This window comes from Cetorhinus maximus, chromosome 22, assembly GCF_964194155.1.
Source record: "Cetorhinus maximus chromosome 22, sCetMax3.hap1.1, whole genome shotgun sequence".
NCBI classification, from domain to species: Eukaryota; Metazoa; Chordata; class Chondrichthyes; order Lamniformes; family Cetorhinidae; genus Cetorhinus; species Cetorhinus maximus.
In genome coordinates, this window is record NC_135900.1 from 8488688 (window position 1) to 8503871 (window position 15184).

The window sequence follows — 15184 nt, forward strand, 5'->3', positions numbered from 1 at the left end:
CTTTGGCAGGAAGAATATAGAGAGATAGTATAAAATAAAGGGAAAAATCTCTAAAAGAGGTGCAGGAACAGAGGGACCTCAGTGTATATGTACATAAGTCATTGAGATGGCAGGGCATGTTGAGAGAGCAGTTAATAAAGCAGATAGCATCTTGGGCTTTATTAATAGGGGTATTGAGTACAAGAGTAAGGAGGTCATGTTGAACTTGTATAAGACACTAGTTAGGCCTCATCTGGAGTTCTGCATCCAGTTTTGGGCACAATACCTGAAGAAGAATTGGTACAGAGGAGATTCACGAGAATAATTCCAGGGATGAAGAACTGTAGCTATAAGGATAGATTGTAGTGGTTGGGACTGTTTTCCTTGGAGAAAAGAAGGCTGAGAGGAAAGGTATTCAAGATCTCGAGGGGTATGAGCAGAGTAAATAGTGAGAAACTGTTCCCACATGAGAGCATCAAGAACTAGAGGGCACAGATTCAAAGTAATTGGCAAAAGGAAAACAATCCCAGCCTACCCAATCTTTCCTCATAGCTTAGACCCTCCAGCCCAGGCAGCACCCTGGTAAATCTCCACTGCACCCTCTCCAGTGCAAACACATCCTTCTTATAATGCGGTAGGTAACCAGAACTTTACACAGTACTCCAGTTGTGGCCCAACCAGCATTTTGTACAGTTCTATGCCTCGGTTAATAAAGGCGAGTATCCCATTTGCCTTCCTAACCACCTTATCTACCTGCCCTGCTACCTTCAGGGATCTATGGATATGCACACCAAGGGCCCTCTGAGCTTCAGCACTTTCCAGGGTCCTATCATTCATAGTGTAATCCCTTGCCTTGTTAGCCCTCCCCCAAGTGCATTACCTCACACTTTTCCAGCTTGCTTTTCATTTGCTCTGCCCACCTGACTAGTCCGTTGATAACCTCCTCACTATTTACCACCCAACCAATTTTCGTGTCATCCGCAAACTTCTTGATCATAACCCCTACATTTATGTCCAAGTCCTTTATGTACACCACAAACAGCTAGGGCCCCAGCACTGAGCCCTGTGGAACCCCACTGTAAACAGACTTCCAGTCACAGAAACATCCCTCTACCATCACTCTCTGATCCCTGCCTCTCAGCCAATTTTGGATCGAATGTGCCACTTTGCCTTGGATCCCACGGGCTCTTACTTTCTTGACTAGTCTGCTGTGAGGGACCTTATCAAAAGCCTTGCTAAAGTCCATGTAGACCACATCAAATGCATTACCCTCATCAACACTCCTGGTTACCTCCTCAAAAAGTTCGATCAAATTTGTCAAACACGACCTTCCCTTAACAAATCTATACTGACTATCTCTGATTAACCCGTGTCTCTCCAAGTGCAGATATATTCAGTCCCTCAGAATTCTTTCTCGTAACATTCCCCCACCACCGACATTAGACTGACTGGCCTGTAGTTTCCTGGTCTATCCCTTCCTTTTTTAATAATGGGACAACATCAGCAGTCCTCTGGAGCCTCACCTGTGGCCAGAGAGGATTTGAAAATTACTGTCAGGGCTCCTGATATCTCTTCCCTTGCCTCCCTCAACCTGGGATACATCTCATCCGGGCCTGTGGATTTATCCACTTTTAAGGCCACTAAACCCACTAGTACCTCCTCTCTCCATGTTAATTCCCTCTAATATTTCACAGTCCTCCATCCTGATGTCTAGACCTGCGTCGTCCTTTTCCATTGTGAAGGTCGACGCAAATTATTCATTGAGGACTGTACCCATGTCTTCCCGGTCCACACACACATTACCTCTATGGTCCCTAATTAGCCCTACTCTTTCCCTAGTTTTTCTCTTGCTCTTTATACATTTGACAAAATCCCTTCAGGTTTTCCTTTATTCTACCCACCAATGCTTTGTCATGCAGCGTCTTGGCTTTCCTAATTTCCTTTTTAAGTTCCCCTCTGCACTTTATATACCCCTCTAGGGTCTCTGCCGTGTTGAGCCCTCGGTATCTGCCATAAGCTTCTCTGTTTTTCTTAATCCTAACCTTTATGTCCCTTGACATCCAGGGTTCTCCGGACTTGGTCCTTCTCCTTTGTCTTTAAGGGAACGTATTTGCCCTGTACTCTCGCTATTTCCTCCTTGAATGCCTCCCACTGCTCTGACACAGTTTTATCTGTAAGTAGCTGCTCCCAGTCCACGTGGGCCAAATCGCAACTCATCATAGTAAAATTAGCCTCTCCCCAGTTTAGAACTTTTATTCCCCGCCCAACCTTATCCTTTTCCATAACCATCCTAAATCTAACTGAGTTATGGTCACTATCTCCAAAATGCTCCCCTAATGATACGCCTTCCACCTGCCCAGGTTCATTTCCGAATAGTAGGTCCAGAACTGCCCCCTCCCTTGTTGGGCTTCCTACATACTGGCTAAAAAAGTTCTCCTGGATGCAACTTAAGAATTTTGCTCCTTCCTTACCTTGCACACTAAAACTATCCCAGTTAATATTTGGGTAGTCAAAATCCTTTACTATTACTGCCTTATTATTCTTACACTTCTCTGAAATTTGATTCTCTATCTCTCCCTGACTGGGGCCGATAGTACACAACCAACAGCATATTTGCCCCTTTTGAGTTTTTTTACTTCTACCCATGTGGCCTCATTTAATGATCCTTCCCAGATATCATCCCCCCTCACTGCTATAATCGATTCCTTAATCAATATTGCAACCCTTCCGCCTCTTCTAACCATCCTCTATCTTGTCTGAATACCCTGTAACCATGAGTGTTGAGCTGCCAATCCTGTCCTCCTTTTAGCCAAGTCTCGGTCATAGCTACATGCCTACCTGTGCTCTCAGCTTGTCTGTCTTATTCCTCAGCCTTCTTGCATTGAAATATATTCCATTTAGCCTTGCTAAACTCACTTCTCTCTTAGCTAGCTGTGTTTCCTCTGCCCTCCAGACCTACTCACGAGCCCTCTCGGGGTCTCTGTGTCTCTCTCTCTCTCTCTCCCCCTATCCCTCTCCCTCTTGGCCTCTCACTCTCTCTCTCTATCCCTCTCGGCCCCTCTCTATTCTCCCCCCGTCTCTCTCTCCCTCCCCCTCCCTCTCTCTCTCCCTCCCTCCCCCCCCCTCTCCCTCGCTCTCTCTCCCTGTCTCTCCCTCTCTCTCCCACTCTGTCTCTCTCTCTATCCCTCCCTCCCTCTTTCTCCTCTATCTATCCCTCCCTTTCTCTATCCCTCCCTCCCTCTATCCCTCCCTCTCTCTCTCTCTCTCTATCCCTCTCTCACTCTTTCTCCCCCTGCCTCCCTCACGCCCGCTCTCTCTCCCTGCCTCCCTCGCACCCGCTCTCTCTCCCTGCCTCCCTCGCGCTCGCTCTCTCTCCCTGCCTCCCTCGCGCCCGCTCTCTCTCCCTGCCTCCCTCGCGCCCGCTCTCTCTCCCTGCCTCCCTCGCGCCCGCTCTCTCTCCCTGCCTCCCTCGCGCGCTCTCTCTCTCCCTGCCTCCCTCGCGCCCGCTCTCTCTCCCTGCCTCCCTCGCGCCCGCTCTCTCTCCCTGCCTCCCTCGCGCCCGCTCTCTCTCCCTGCCTCCCTCGCGCCCGCTCTCTCTCCCTGCCTCCCTCGCGCCCGCTCTCTCTCCCTGCCTCCCTCGCGCCCACTCTCCCCGCTCTCTCTCCCTGCCTCCCTCGCGCCTGCTCTCTCTCCCTGCCTCCCTCGCGCCCGCTCTCTCTCCCTGCCTCCCTCGCGCCCGCTCTCTCTCTCTCCCTGCCTCCCTCGCGCCCGCTCTCTCTCTCTCCCTGCCTCCCTCGCGCCTGCTCTCTCTCCCTGCCTCCCTCGCGCGCTCTCTCTCTCCCTGCCTCCCTCGCGCCCGCTCTCTCTCCCTGCCTCCCTCGCGCGCTCTCTCTCTCCCTGCCTCCCTCGCGCGCTCTCTCTCTCCCTGCCTCCCTCGCGCGCTCTCTCTCTCCCTGCCTCCCTCGCGCGCTCTCTTTCTCTCCCTGCCTCCCTCGTGCGCTCTCTCCCTGCCTCCCTCGTGCGCTGTCTCCCTGCCTCCCTCGCGCACTCGCTCTCTCTCTCTCTCTCCCTGCCTCCCTCGCGCGCTCTCTCCCTCGCGCTCTCCCTGCCTCCCTCGCGCGCTCTCTCCCTCGCGCTCTCCCTCGCGCTCGCCCTCTCCCTCGCTCTCTCCCTCTCCGTCGCTCTCTCTCCCTCGCTCTCCCTCTCCCTCGCTTTCGCTCTCCCTCGCTCTCCCTCGCTCTCTCCCTCGCGCCCTCGCTCTCGCTCTCCCTCGCTCTCCCTCGCTCTCCCTCGCTCTCCCTCGCTCTCCCTCGCTCGCTCTCGCCCTCGCCCTCGCTCTCTCGCTCTCTCACTCTCTTGCTCTCGCTCTCTCGCTTTCTCATCTATCCCTGCCTCACCCCTCCCACTGGATCTGCATGTCTGTGTGTGCCTCTCGGTTTGTGTGTCTTTCCTGATCTGTGTGCTTGAGGTGCTCATGCTCTGTGTGTGTGTGTGTGTGTGTGTGTGTGTGTGTGTGTGTGTGTGGTGTGTGTGTGTGGTGTGTGTGTGTGGTGTGTGTGTGTAGTCAGAGAGCTTAAACAGGAACCCAGTGTGCAAAGACTGTGCAAGAACAAGTTACTGCTGTGCATTGAAATGACCTAATTTATATTGGAATGCCAGCTCCATAATTTGCATATAACACAGTTGAAAAGCCTACTACACAACTGACATTTGTCTCTGTATGAACTTTTGCATATTTTCTTTTTCGAGAAAGGTTATACCAGGAAAGAAGTATGCAGCACGTGTCGCACCCAATCACCTAAATGTTTACATCAATCTCGCAAATTTGATTCGAGGGAATGAATCTCGTTTGGAGGAGGCTGACCAACTGTACCGCCAAGCGATCAGTATGAGACCTGATTTTAAACAGGCATACATCAACAGGTATCAAATCATTCAAACTTGCGGTCCTGAAGGAGGCTGTTGAGCCCATTGCGTTTGTGCTGGTGCTTTGAAAGAGCAGCTGTGCTTAGTCCTTGTTTTTTTGTCCATAACCCAGTAAGTTCCTCATCCTTAAGTATCTGTCCTGTTAAATTTATGGCACCATCTTTCACCATATCTATTCAGATAGAATTGTTGGGATCTAGATCACTCTAAGTGAAAATAAATTTCTGCATCTTCTCCCTAAATCTTTTCCCAATGGTTTTAAACCTATGACCTCTGGTTAGTGACTTACTTATGAGAGAGAATAGTTTTTCTCTACTCCAGCAAAATCCCTCATCAATTTGAAAACCTCTGTTTGATCATTTCTTAGCCTATCGCAGAATCTTTATTTTCTGTTTCATTTTTGTGATGTGGGCATCGCTGGCAAGGCTGTTTTATGCCCATCCCTAGTTGCCCTGAGGAGGTGTGGTGGGCTGCTTATTTCAACCACAGCAAGCAGTTTGATGCAACTGAAAGACTTGCTAGGCTACTTCAGAGGGAAGTTAAGCGTCAAAAAGGTTGGTGTGGAACTGGAGTCACCAGCAGCCCAGACCGTGTAAGGATGGCAGGTTTCCTTCCCTAAAGGATGTTAGTGACCCAGTTGGATTTTCCCTGCAGTCTGACAGCATAATGGTCGCCTTTACTGATACCACTTGTTACTGGGATTGTTTAAAAACTGAATTCAAATTCTCTTAGCTGCCGTGGTGGAACTTGAAATCGTGTCCTCTGATTTGCCAGTCCAGTAATTTCTATTGATATCTTTGCCTACTGTAAGGGAGGCTTCTTGAAATGATCGCCAGGTGAGATTAGTAGGACAAACTATGCTAGAACTTAAGACTGATGTGCTTCATGTGTCTTACGGGCGCAGCACCAACGAGGCTTTGGGTTTAACTGTTATAAACTTGTGTTTATGTAGGACATGTAGGAACAACGTTTTAACAAGGAAAAAAAGTTCTAAGAAAAGCGCTACATTCAGTGAAACAGAAGTATAGGTAAAAGCCAAAATGAATACAGCAGCTTAAGGATCTTACGATTACACGGGCCTTTCTATATACTACACAATTGTGGATACTTATTGTTCCAAATGTTTTTTCCTTTAACAAATGCAGGTCTGTATTGTCACAGTGGGCTTTTGATGTTTCAGAGGCTTTTAAGATTCCCTAGGAATCTAAAGCAGCTTATGATTGAACAATGTGCTGTCATTTGATAATGTCCTTCATTTGTACTGCTGACTTTCATTTAATTTAGTATCTTTATCTTGGTAACAACAGTTCAATATTACCATATTTCTAGTTTTAAAAAAAATGCAGTTTAGTTATCTGGGTCAAACAATCACTTTGTATGTACTATTTAATCCAAAGACTAGAAAGTTGTGAAAAGTGGTTCTGGAGAAGGATGGAGTGGGTCAGTTGGAGAGAACACAAGAGCAATAAGAAAGTTCTCAGGATGGTGGAGGGGGAATAATTGTTCGTAAATGTCATCAAGAAAAGGCAACAGGGATGGATTGGCCCATATTCTCAGGCATGGGAACTTGCTGAAGGAGGTGATTGAAGGAAGATGAGTTGGATGTAGAGCAAGAGGGAGAAAAAGAATGATGATTTCAGACAACTTGAAATTGAAAATGGAAGGCTCCGATGAGCAACTGAAGAGATAAGTGCAAGACAGCAAGACGTGGAGAAGTGAACAGAGGACCTACCCTTAGGCAGATCAATACTATATAATCCATCTGAAGAGTAGATGTACCGAGTATTCAGATAGCTTCAGATTGGTTAGGGGCAGAATGTTTTCTTTGAAGCTTATGTACCAATGTATGAAAATGGATGGTAGGACCACCTGTGTCATTAGGTCCATCCCATCCAGACATGGGTCAGCATCAGCTGTCACTGAGCTCAGTTAAAAATATTAAAAGCTTTGTAAGAAATTGTCAGCTAGGTTCAGGAGACAATTCCACAGACCACAATAAACAATGTCAGCTGTGGCTCTGGATAGCACTCTTCCCTCCAAGTCAAATGGTTGTGTGTTCACGCTCAACACCAGAGACTTGACCATATAATGTAGGCTGACGCACCCAGTGCAGTACTGAGGGAGTGCTGCATTGTTGAAAATGACATCTTTCAGAGGAGATGCTGGCAACACCAAGACCTCATCTGCCCTCTTGGGTGGACTTAAAAGATCCCATGACACTGTTTGGGGAAGAACAGGAGAATTCTCCTCTGTGTCCTGTGCCAATGATTATCACTCAGGCAACATTTAATAGATTATATAGTCACTATCATATTATAGCTGTTTGTGGCACCTTCCTTTTCACAATTTGGCTTCCACCTGGCCTACATTACAACAGTGATTACACGTCAAAAGCACTTCAGTGGCTGTAAAACCCCCTGAGGGTATGAAAGGTGCTATATAAATGCAAGTTTTCTTTCTTTTTATCATCACTGCTGAAGATGGCAGGAAATATTTAATGCCTTATTTGCAATTCAAAATTGCGATGTTTGCTAAGTTCTTGATGCTTAATTCTCAGAGGTGAGTTGCTTCTGAAGATGGACAGGCCTCTGGAGGCCAGGGATGCCTACATAAGAGCCCTGGAACTGGACAAGACCAATGCTGACCTCTGGTACAATTTGGCGATTGTGTACATTGAGCTCAAAGATCCATCTGAAGCCTTGAAGCATTTCAATCAAGCTCTAGAAATCAGTTCTAACCACAAGCTGGCACTGTTTAACTCGGGCCTGCTAATGCAAGAATCGGGTAAAGTGGCAAATTTTCCTTAAAACCAATCTTTGCTTAAGTGTAGAATGTAAAAAAAACCTGCGTGATAAGTCTAAGGCTGATTTCAACCTTTCTCCTCGGGACAGGTCGGGATTTTGAGAGATGCCAATTGTTAAGTCTGAATACTCACAATTAACGTTTATTATCAATGGCTAGGAAAGTCAAGTTTTGCGTGTTAATATTAAAGTTCATGGCTGCCATCTCTAAAAGAGTGGAAATCCCACAGGAGTCATAAGATAAGCAGAATCAAACATTCTGAACACTTGTTGCAAGAACTTGATCCCAAAGATGTAAAATCTCACAACTGTGCACATTAGAAAACTGAAAAGTTTATTTGTAAATACTGAACTTTCTCTCCTTTTTGCCTTCCTGTAATTCACACTTGGCCCTTTATATGCACTTTCGGTAATATTTCTTAAGACACACAAAGCAAAAAAAATGATTATGAATTTTTGAAATATCTTTTAAAGTTGTAAATGTTCAGATTAATTTCAGCTTGATCCCCAAATCTATATATTGAATGCCCTGAATTCTTCTGTTTGATGGTAGAGAGGGTGGCTACCCGAATTTATCCGGACTGGCCTTGTGTGTGTCAGCTGTGGCTCAGTTGGGTAATACTCCGAACTCTGAGTCAGAAAGTTCTGGGTTCAAGTCTAACTCTAAGACTTGAGCACAAAAATCAAGACTGACGCTCCAGTGCAGTAAAGGGGGTGTGCTGCACTCTTGAGGTTACGTCTTTTGCACGAGACATTAGAACGAGGCCCGGCCTGCCTGTTCTATTGGATGTAAATGATCCCATGGCACTACATCGAAGAGGAGCAGGGGAGTTATCCTTAGTGTCCTGCCCAATATTTATCCCTGAAACAACATCACAAAAGATTCTCATTGCCATTTTGGCAGCTTTCTATAAGCAGATTGGCTGCCACGTTTTCTGCATAACAGCAATGGCTACACTTCAAAAGTGCTTTATTGGCTGTAAAGCACTTTGAGATGTCCACTGGTCGTGAAAAGCGCTATGTAAATGTAGGTCTTTCTTTTTCTGATCCACAGAAATGTGGTTGACTTTTAACTGCCCTCTGAAATGGCCTCAGTTGTCCGTCACCACCTTCTCAAGGCTAGCTAGGGATGGAGAGGAAGTGCTGGCATTGTCAACCATGACCACATCCTGTGAACGAATAAATAAAAACATACCCAATTCCCTTGTCTGGTACTGAGCGTCACACAAATCGTTTCATTTATTGAAAATAATGGGACACACTTGACATGGATTTATTATTCAATTTTAATGTTCTCACTTGGTTTACCTTAAGCTTGGATGCCTTGCCTCAGAAGGTCGTGGGTTCAAGTCCCACTCTAGAGACCTGAGTACATAATCTGGGCTGACACTCCCACTGTAGTACTTGAGGCAGTGCTGCACTGTCGGAAGCACCACCTTTTGGGTGAGAGGTGAAACTGAGACCCCATCAGCCTCTCAGAGAAGTGCCACGGCACAGTTTCAAAGAAGAGCAGGGGAGCTATCCCCAATATCCTGGGGTCAGTAGCTATCCCCAACTAACACCAGTAAAAATAAAATTAGCAGGCCACCATCACATTTGTGGCACCTCGATGTGTTTCTGACATTACAACATTGACTGCGCTTCAGAAATACTTCATTCATTGGAAAGCACTTTGCTTTACAATGCCCCAAGGACATGAAAAGGCACTTTAGAAATGTAATTTTTTTCTTTCATTTTGTTCAAAGCACTGACCCAAGGTGCAGCTAGTGACGGATTATTGTGTTGTTGGAGAGAGGCCTAGAAACAGGTTGTCTCTTTGACACCCTTTGGAAGTGAGAAAATAACACTTAAAAGGGAGTGAGGCGGGGAGGTGTGAGAAACCTGTGGAAATAGGAACTTTAATAGGCTAATCCACTTGGAAGATTTTCTCTAAGGCCATAATTATGTATTGCACTCAATGTTGTTTTACGTTAAGTCAAAAAAAGGAGATATTCAGTGAAAGATAACCTTTCAGCTTCTGATGTGTTCTCTACCAGTTTTTGTCTTTGGGTTGAAGTTCCTCAGAACTTTTGGTCTTGGCTATTTTTCTCCCAATCTGTGGAGATTGCAACTATCAGTTTAATTATTCCACCATTCGATGAGATCATGGCGGATCTGGGACGTAACTCCATGGCCTTTGCCCATATCCCATAAAACTTCCGGTTAGCAAAAATCTATCAAGCTCAGTTAACAGTTGATTTAGGATTAGTTGCCATTTACGGAAGAGAGTTCCAAACTTGTCATTAAGATTATAAAAGGGATCGATAGGGTAGGTGTAGCGAAGGTGTTTCCACGTGCAGAGAGGATAAAACTAGGATTGATAAATCTGATGGGGAATTCATGAGAAACTTTACCTGGAGAGTGGCCAGAATGAGGCACCCACTTGACATGGATTTATTACATGGGGTAGCTGAGGCGAATAGCATAGATGCATTTAAAGGGAAGCTAGATAACCACATGAGGGAGAAAGGAATTGAGGGATATGTTGATGGTGTTATATGGAAAGGGGTGGGAGGTGGCTTGTGTGGGGCATAAACGTTGCCATAGACCAGTTGGGTTGAATGGCCTGTTTCTTTGCTGTAAGGACTATGTAAAAGTTGCCAGGAGACAGCAATGAGCCAGTCTTAGATATCCCATAGACTGATTTGTACTCAGTACAACTCCGGTTCAATAAATGATAAAGGGGTCTTTGTCTTAGTTGCATTCAGGCGCTTCTCAGAGGAATTTAGTTTGGTTAGCAAGATAATTGAAATGTGGAAAATGAATAGAACTAAAAAGCACTAAATGATTTGCTGTTTCCCTGTGTTTTAACAGGTGAAGCTAGCCTGAGGCCCGAGGCGAAGAAACGTTTTTTGAGTTATGTGGAAATGGAGCCTGGGGACGCAAATGGGTACTTCAATCTGGGCATGCTTGCCATGGACAACAAGGAGAATGTCGAAGCTGAATCCTGGATGAAGAAATCCATCCAGATACAGCCAGGTTTCCGCAGCGCGCTGTTTAACCTAGCGCTGTTATATTCTCAGACTGGGATGGAGTTGGAAGCTCTTCCAGTTCTGGCTGACCTGCTACATCACCACCCTGATCACATTAAAGGGCTCATCCTGAAGGGAGATATTCTGATGAACAAGAAGAAGGATATTAAAGGAGCCAAGCGGTGCTTTGAGAGGATTCTGGAGATCGATCCCTCCAACGTTCAGGGGAAGCACAACCTGTGCGTAGTGTACTTTGAAGAGAGGGACCTTGCGAGGGCAGAGGCTTGCCTGTCCGAGACCTTGGCTTTGGCACCAGACGAGGAGTACATCCATCGTCACCTGAGCATCGTGCGCAGCAAGATAGCAGCTCAGGGCAACGGAGCCCCCCTGGAACCTTCAGCGGCGGCAACCAACCCGACAAACCGAGTGGAGGATAAAGCTTCCATCCCCAATCTGAAGGGGCAAGGCAGTGAACAGAGGAAAGCTTCTGAACGAGCGGACGCTGCTGAAGGCTACATAGAGCTTCCCAGCAACTCTAAACAAACTCAAAATGGTCTGAACAAACGGACAAAAAAAAAGTCCAGTAAAGAGATCAAAGAGATTGAAAAGAAGCGAGCTGCAGCCTTAAAGAGGCTTGAAGAGATTGAACGCATTTTGAATGTTGAATAGAAAGAAAATTGTGAAGCCTAAGGATCTGTCTGATCATCGTCCTTTTAACTTGACTATATTATTGTGGCAACAATGGTTTACAGTTTCCTGCCATGCAGGAAACATTTTATGCAAAGTAACTTAAATAGGAATCATAATTAATACCAACAAAACCAATGGTTTTTCTGAATGCAAATTTAAACACTAATTTAACAAAACCTAAAGGTTCCTACCTCCAGTCACCTTAATAAACTAGCCTTCCATATAGAAACAAATAGTGCAGCTCCTGTCAAAGGTGTTGCTTTTCAGGGCTTGCACCACGATCAAGGGTTTGGATGTTCTTGAGCCAGCCCAACCTTATGGGGTGGGCCCAGTAGATCAATCAATTTCCAGCTTCTTTTCCCACATTGCTCAATAATTAAGTGAATCTCAACGTGTGGCGAGTTACAGATCAGAAAGTTTCACGTTGAAATCTGGGCGTGTTGGCTGGTTTCATTTGAGGCAGCAGGAAGGCACCACATTCGCCTTTGGTGTCTCTGGGTTGAGGGGATGGGTAAAATCTGTCGGCGTTCCCCATTTTGACCATTGCTGTTGGAAGGTGCATGTGGATAAATGCCATGTCAGAATGGGGCTTGGCTGAAAATGATTCTCCTTTTCTCTGCCCCCACCCCACAACCAGAACAATGCTCAGTGACTAGGTTCACACTGGGAGCCAGGCATTGAACTATGCCCATAATGTACCCTCAGGAAAGAAAGACAAGCAAAAGCTGAGAAAGAGAGCAGGCTTTCTGAGGCTTGGGTTGGCATCCCATCCAGACTGGCTGGGTGAAAGCGGTTCCTCTCTTGCTGTGGCTTTTAAACGCATTGAGATTGCCTAGAATGAGAATGAATTGGCAATCACAGCCAGTGGCCACAGGAGTGGTTACTGTCATGGAACTTTTGCAATGCAGCACTGAGTTATTTTTTGAGACTGTAGTTAAAGGGCACTGCTGTATAGTACAGAAGGCGATTGTTAGACTCGCATTTTATGAAACCTGAGAATCTTTGACAATTTAAAAAGAAAACATTTCCTGAAGGAAATGTATGAAAAGAAAAGAACTCTGAGCTTTTGAACTCTGAAATTGTAGCACACTTCCACAACCTCTTATTTATATAATATGTAACTGAGTGTTATGTTCGCTGCCTTCATGTGTTGGGTAGTGCTTAGATAAGCTCAGCTTTCGTTTTCTGTGCATAAACTTTAGCTACTGTAGCAATGAAAGAATCTTTGCTATAGTCATGATAAACCACTCCTGATATGAATGTTACTTAGAAGCAGCAGATTTTCACAGGCAATATGTGTTGCTGCGGTTTTCCATGTTGGATATATATACAAACATTTAGTCTTCTATATCGAGTCAAATCATGCACCGATATGTTAAAACAAAATCAAGTATGCTATATCCCTTTATCGTGAGTGAGCATTGGGTCAAACTTTATTTTTTGCTCTGTTTCCATGTTTGTGTTAAGTTGCACAATGTAATCACAAACTAATTCTCATTGTATTAAGGACACAGCTTTTACACCTTGATTGTACGTTTTGCTGTAGTCACAGGAATTACATATAATTAAGTCAGGTTGAAAATTCCACTGATGAACCACTGCAGACTTAACTTCAGTTATTCACAATTTTGCCATTTCAGTTCATGGGGAATTGAGCAAGTTTTTAATGGTTTGAATCACTAACTAGAAACATGCCCTTTTAAATGAGGCTACTTTCTATTGACTACAATAATGTCTTGGTCTGTGTATTTAATTGACACTAACAAGTGGTATAACCTCTCACCTAAATGGATGACTTTTTTTGTCTTTGCTTGAACGCAAATAAAGTTTGATTTTCAGAGTATTGTGACTTTGGGCCAATCTCTCTTAAAGGGGAAGTACATGTGGGTTTGTCGTCGTCATCAGTTGTCCCTCACTTCGAGGATGGCATCTACTCAGGGCCGCGAGTTTCTGCCATGGGTTTTCATGTGACTGTACAGACCAATTCTCGAACCATGGATCTATGGTCACATGGGGCAAGATGCCCCACAAGGTAGTGGGATCTGGAGTGCGGGATTTGTTTCCGTTTTTTTTTTCCTTCTCTGCCGCCGCTCTGCCCCATCGTTGAGACGATATGACTCAAAGTGTGATGCAGCTTGATGGTCAGGTTGTCGCCATTTTGAACGATTGGTAGCGAGCTCCTCCCAGTCACTGATGTCAATGCTGCCGTGCTTCAAGGAGAACTTCAGAGTTTCTCTGAAGCAGCACAAGATGCGGTCATTTGGCTCATCATGTCTATGCTGTCTCTTTGCTACAGAAATCTAAAATTCGAACCACTGCCCTGCTCTTGTTTCCTGTATCTTCAATAGTGAAGCACTGTTTTTGCAACAGCAGAAGATTGACACAGGGAGTCGTAACTGGTGGAGTTGATGAACGAAGATGACAGAAGACAATGAGCCTGGAGTGGTAATATCTGTATGCTGCTGACAGCCCTTGCTTTATAAAACAAGGTTTGCCAAAGTGCCCTGTGTGCACTGCAGATTCTCCTGATAAACTGCCCCAATGCAGTCTCTTGATAAACTGACTCGTTAAATAATGAAACGGCAGAATCTCGTTGGGCCGTAACTTCTGAGCTCCCCAGCATCGGATTGGGGGGGTTACCCCAAAGATACGCTGGGGAATTTCCTTTGGAAGTTGCCAGATAAGGTTTACAATGGCAGTTGCCCAAAAGCGCAAAGTTCCCCTGAGCAATTGCCCTCCACGGGGAATCACCCGAAAATGTGATTTAAATCGCAAACTTTGGATGGTTCTGACAGGTTTACACCAATAGTTACCCAGAAAGGTTTAGAAGGATTAGAAACTCTTCTAACTTCTGGTAACTATTGTACAGACCCAGACCGACCCCTATGGGACTCCCACCCAACCCCCGACTACCCCACCCCACGTGACTCCCAGTGGTCTCGTCCACCCCCTGACCACCCCGCCCATGGGACTCCCCCATCCCCTGAACCCCAGGAGTCTCCCACTACACCCCCCAAATGGGTTCCCCCGCACAGGACTCATCCCCATCAACCACACGCCCTACCAGAGGCCTGAGACCCTATACTCCCCCCAACACCCTCCCCCGTGGCCCATTCCCCCCCCCCTCCCCTGGGGCCCATCCCCACCACCTCCCCGAGGCCCTCCACCCTTCCCCACAAAGACTCTCCCCTTCCCTCAAAACCCTCAACCTTTGACCCGTCCAGATCTCTCCGCGCCCCCCCCCCGCCCCCCCCAACATCCTACCCACTTACCTTAGACACTCACCTTCCCCTTGGCCTGTCAAGGACCTTTAAATTTCAATGGGCTTTTAAACTTACCAGGTTTACACAGCTAGTGCTGTTAAAAAAAAGGGGGGCATAACCTCCTGCACTTCAACTCCCCTGCACTTTGCCGCTAGGCCTCGAGGACGTGCTGCACTGCCTGGATCTCGCTCTGCCTGAGCCAGAAGGGTTGGGTGAGATAAGATCAAAACAAAATTCGACGTAAGTAATTGGGCACGGAGTGACGATCCAATGCTGAGTGCTACTCCGAGGAAGTTTAGGCCTGTTGTAAACTGAATCAGCAAAGTCTGAGAGGTTGTCTAGTGTGGGATAGAGACAGATGATGTGAAGTTTAAAAGAAAATGAACAGAAAAGGGCTGAAAGCACCCAGCAGGCCAGGTAGCATCCGTGGAGCTAAGAGAACAAGAGTTATGTTCAGGTCTGTGACTATTTGTCAGAACTGGAAAACATTACAGATGTACAGGTTTTAAGCAGA

General features: G+C 46.1%; 1 protein-coding gene across 2 annotated transcripts in view; it reads left to right on the forward strand.

Annotated features, from left to right (window-relative positions):
- tmtc3 (transmembrane O-mannosyltransferase targeting cadherins 3) overlaps positions 1-13248 on the forward strand; it is an 83735-nt gene extending 70487 nt beyond the window's left edge. For both annotated transcript variants that reach the window (XM_078567747.1, XM_078567749.1), the window contains exons 12-14: positions 4733-4902; positions 7463-7689; positions 10560-13248. In XM_078567747.1, the coding sequence (XP_078423873.1) occupies positions 4733-4902; positions 7463-7689; positions 10560-11386 (1224 nt within the window). In that variant the 3' untranslated portion in view covers positions 11387-13248. The remainder of the gene's footprint in view (positions 1-4732; positions 4903-7462; positions 7690-10559) is intronic.
- The last annotated feature ends 1936 nt before the right edge of the window (positions 13249-15184 follow it).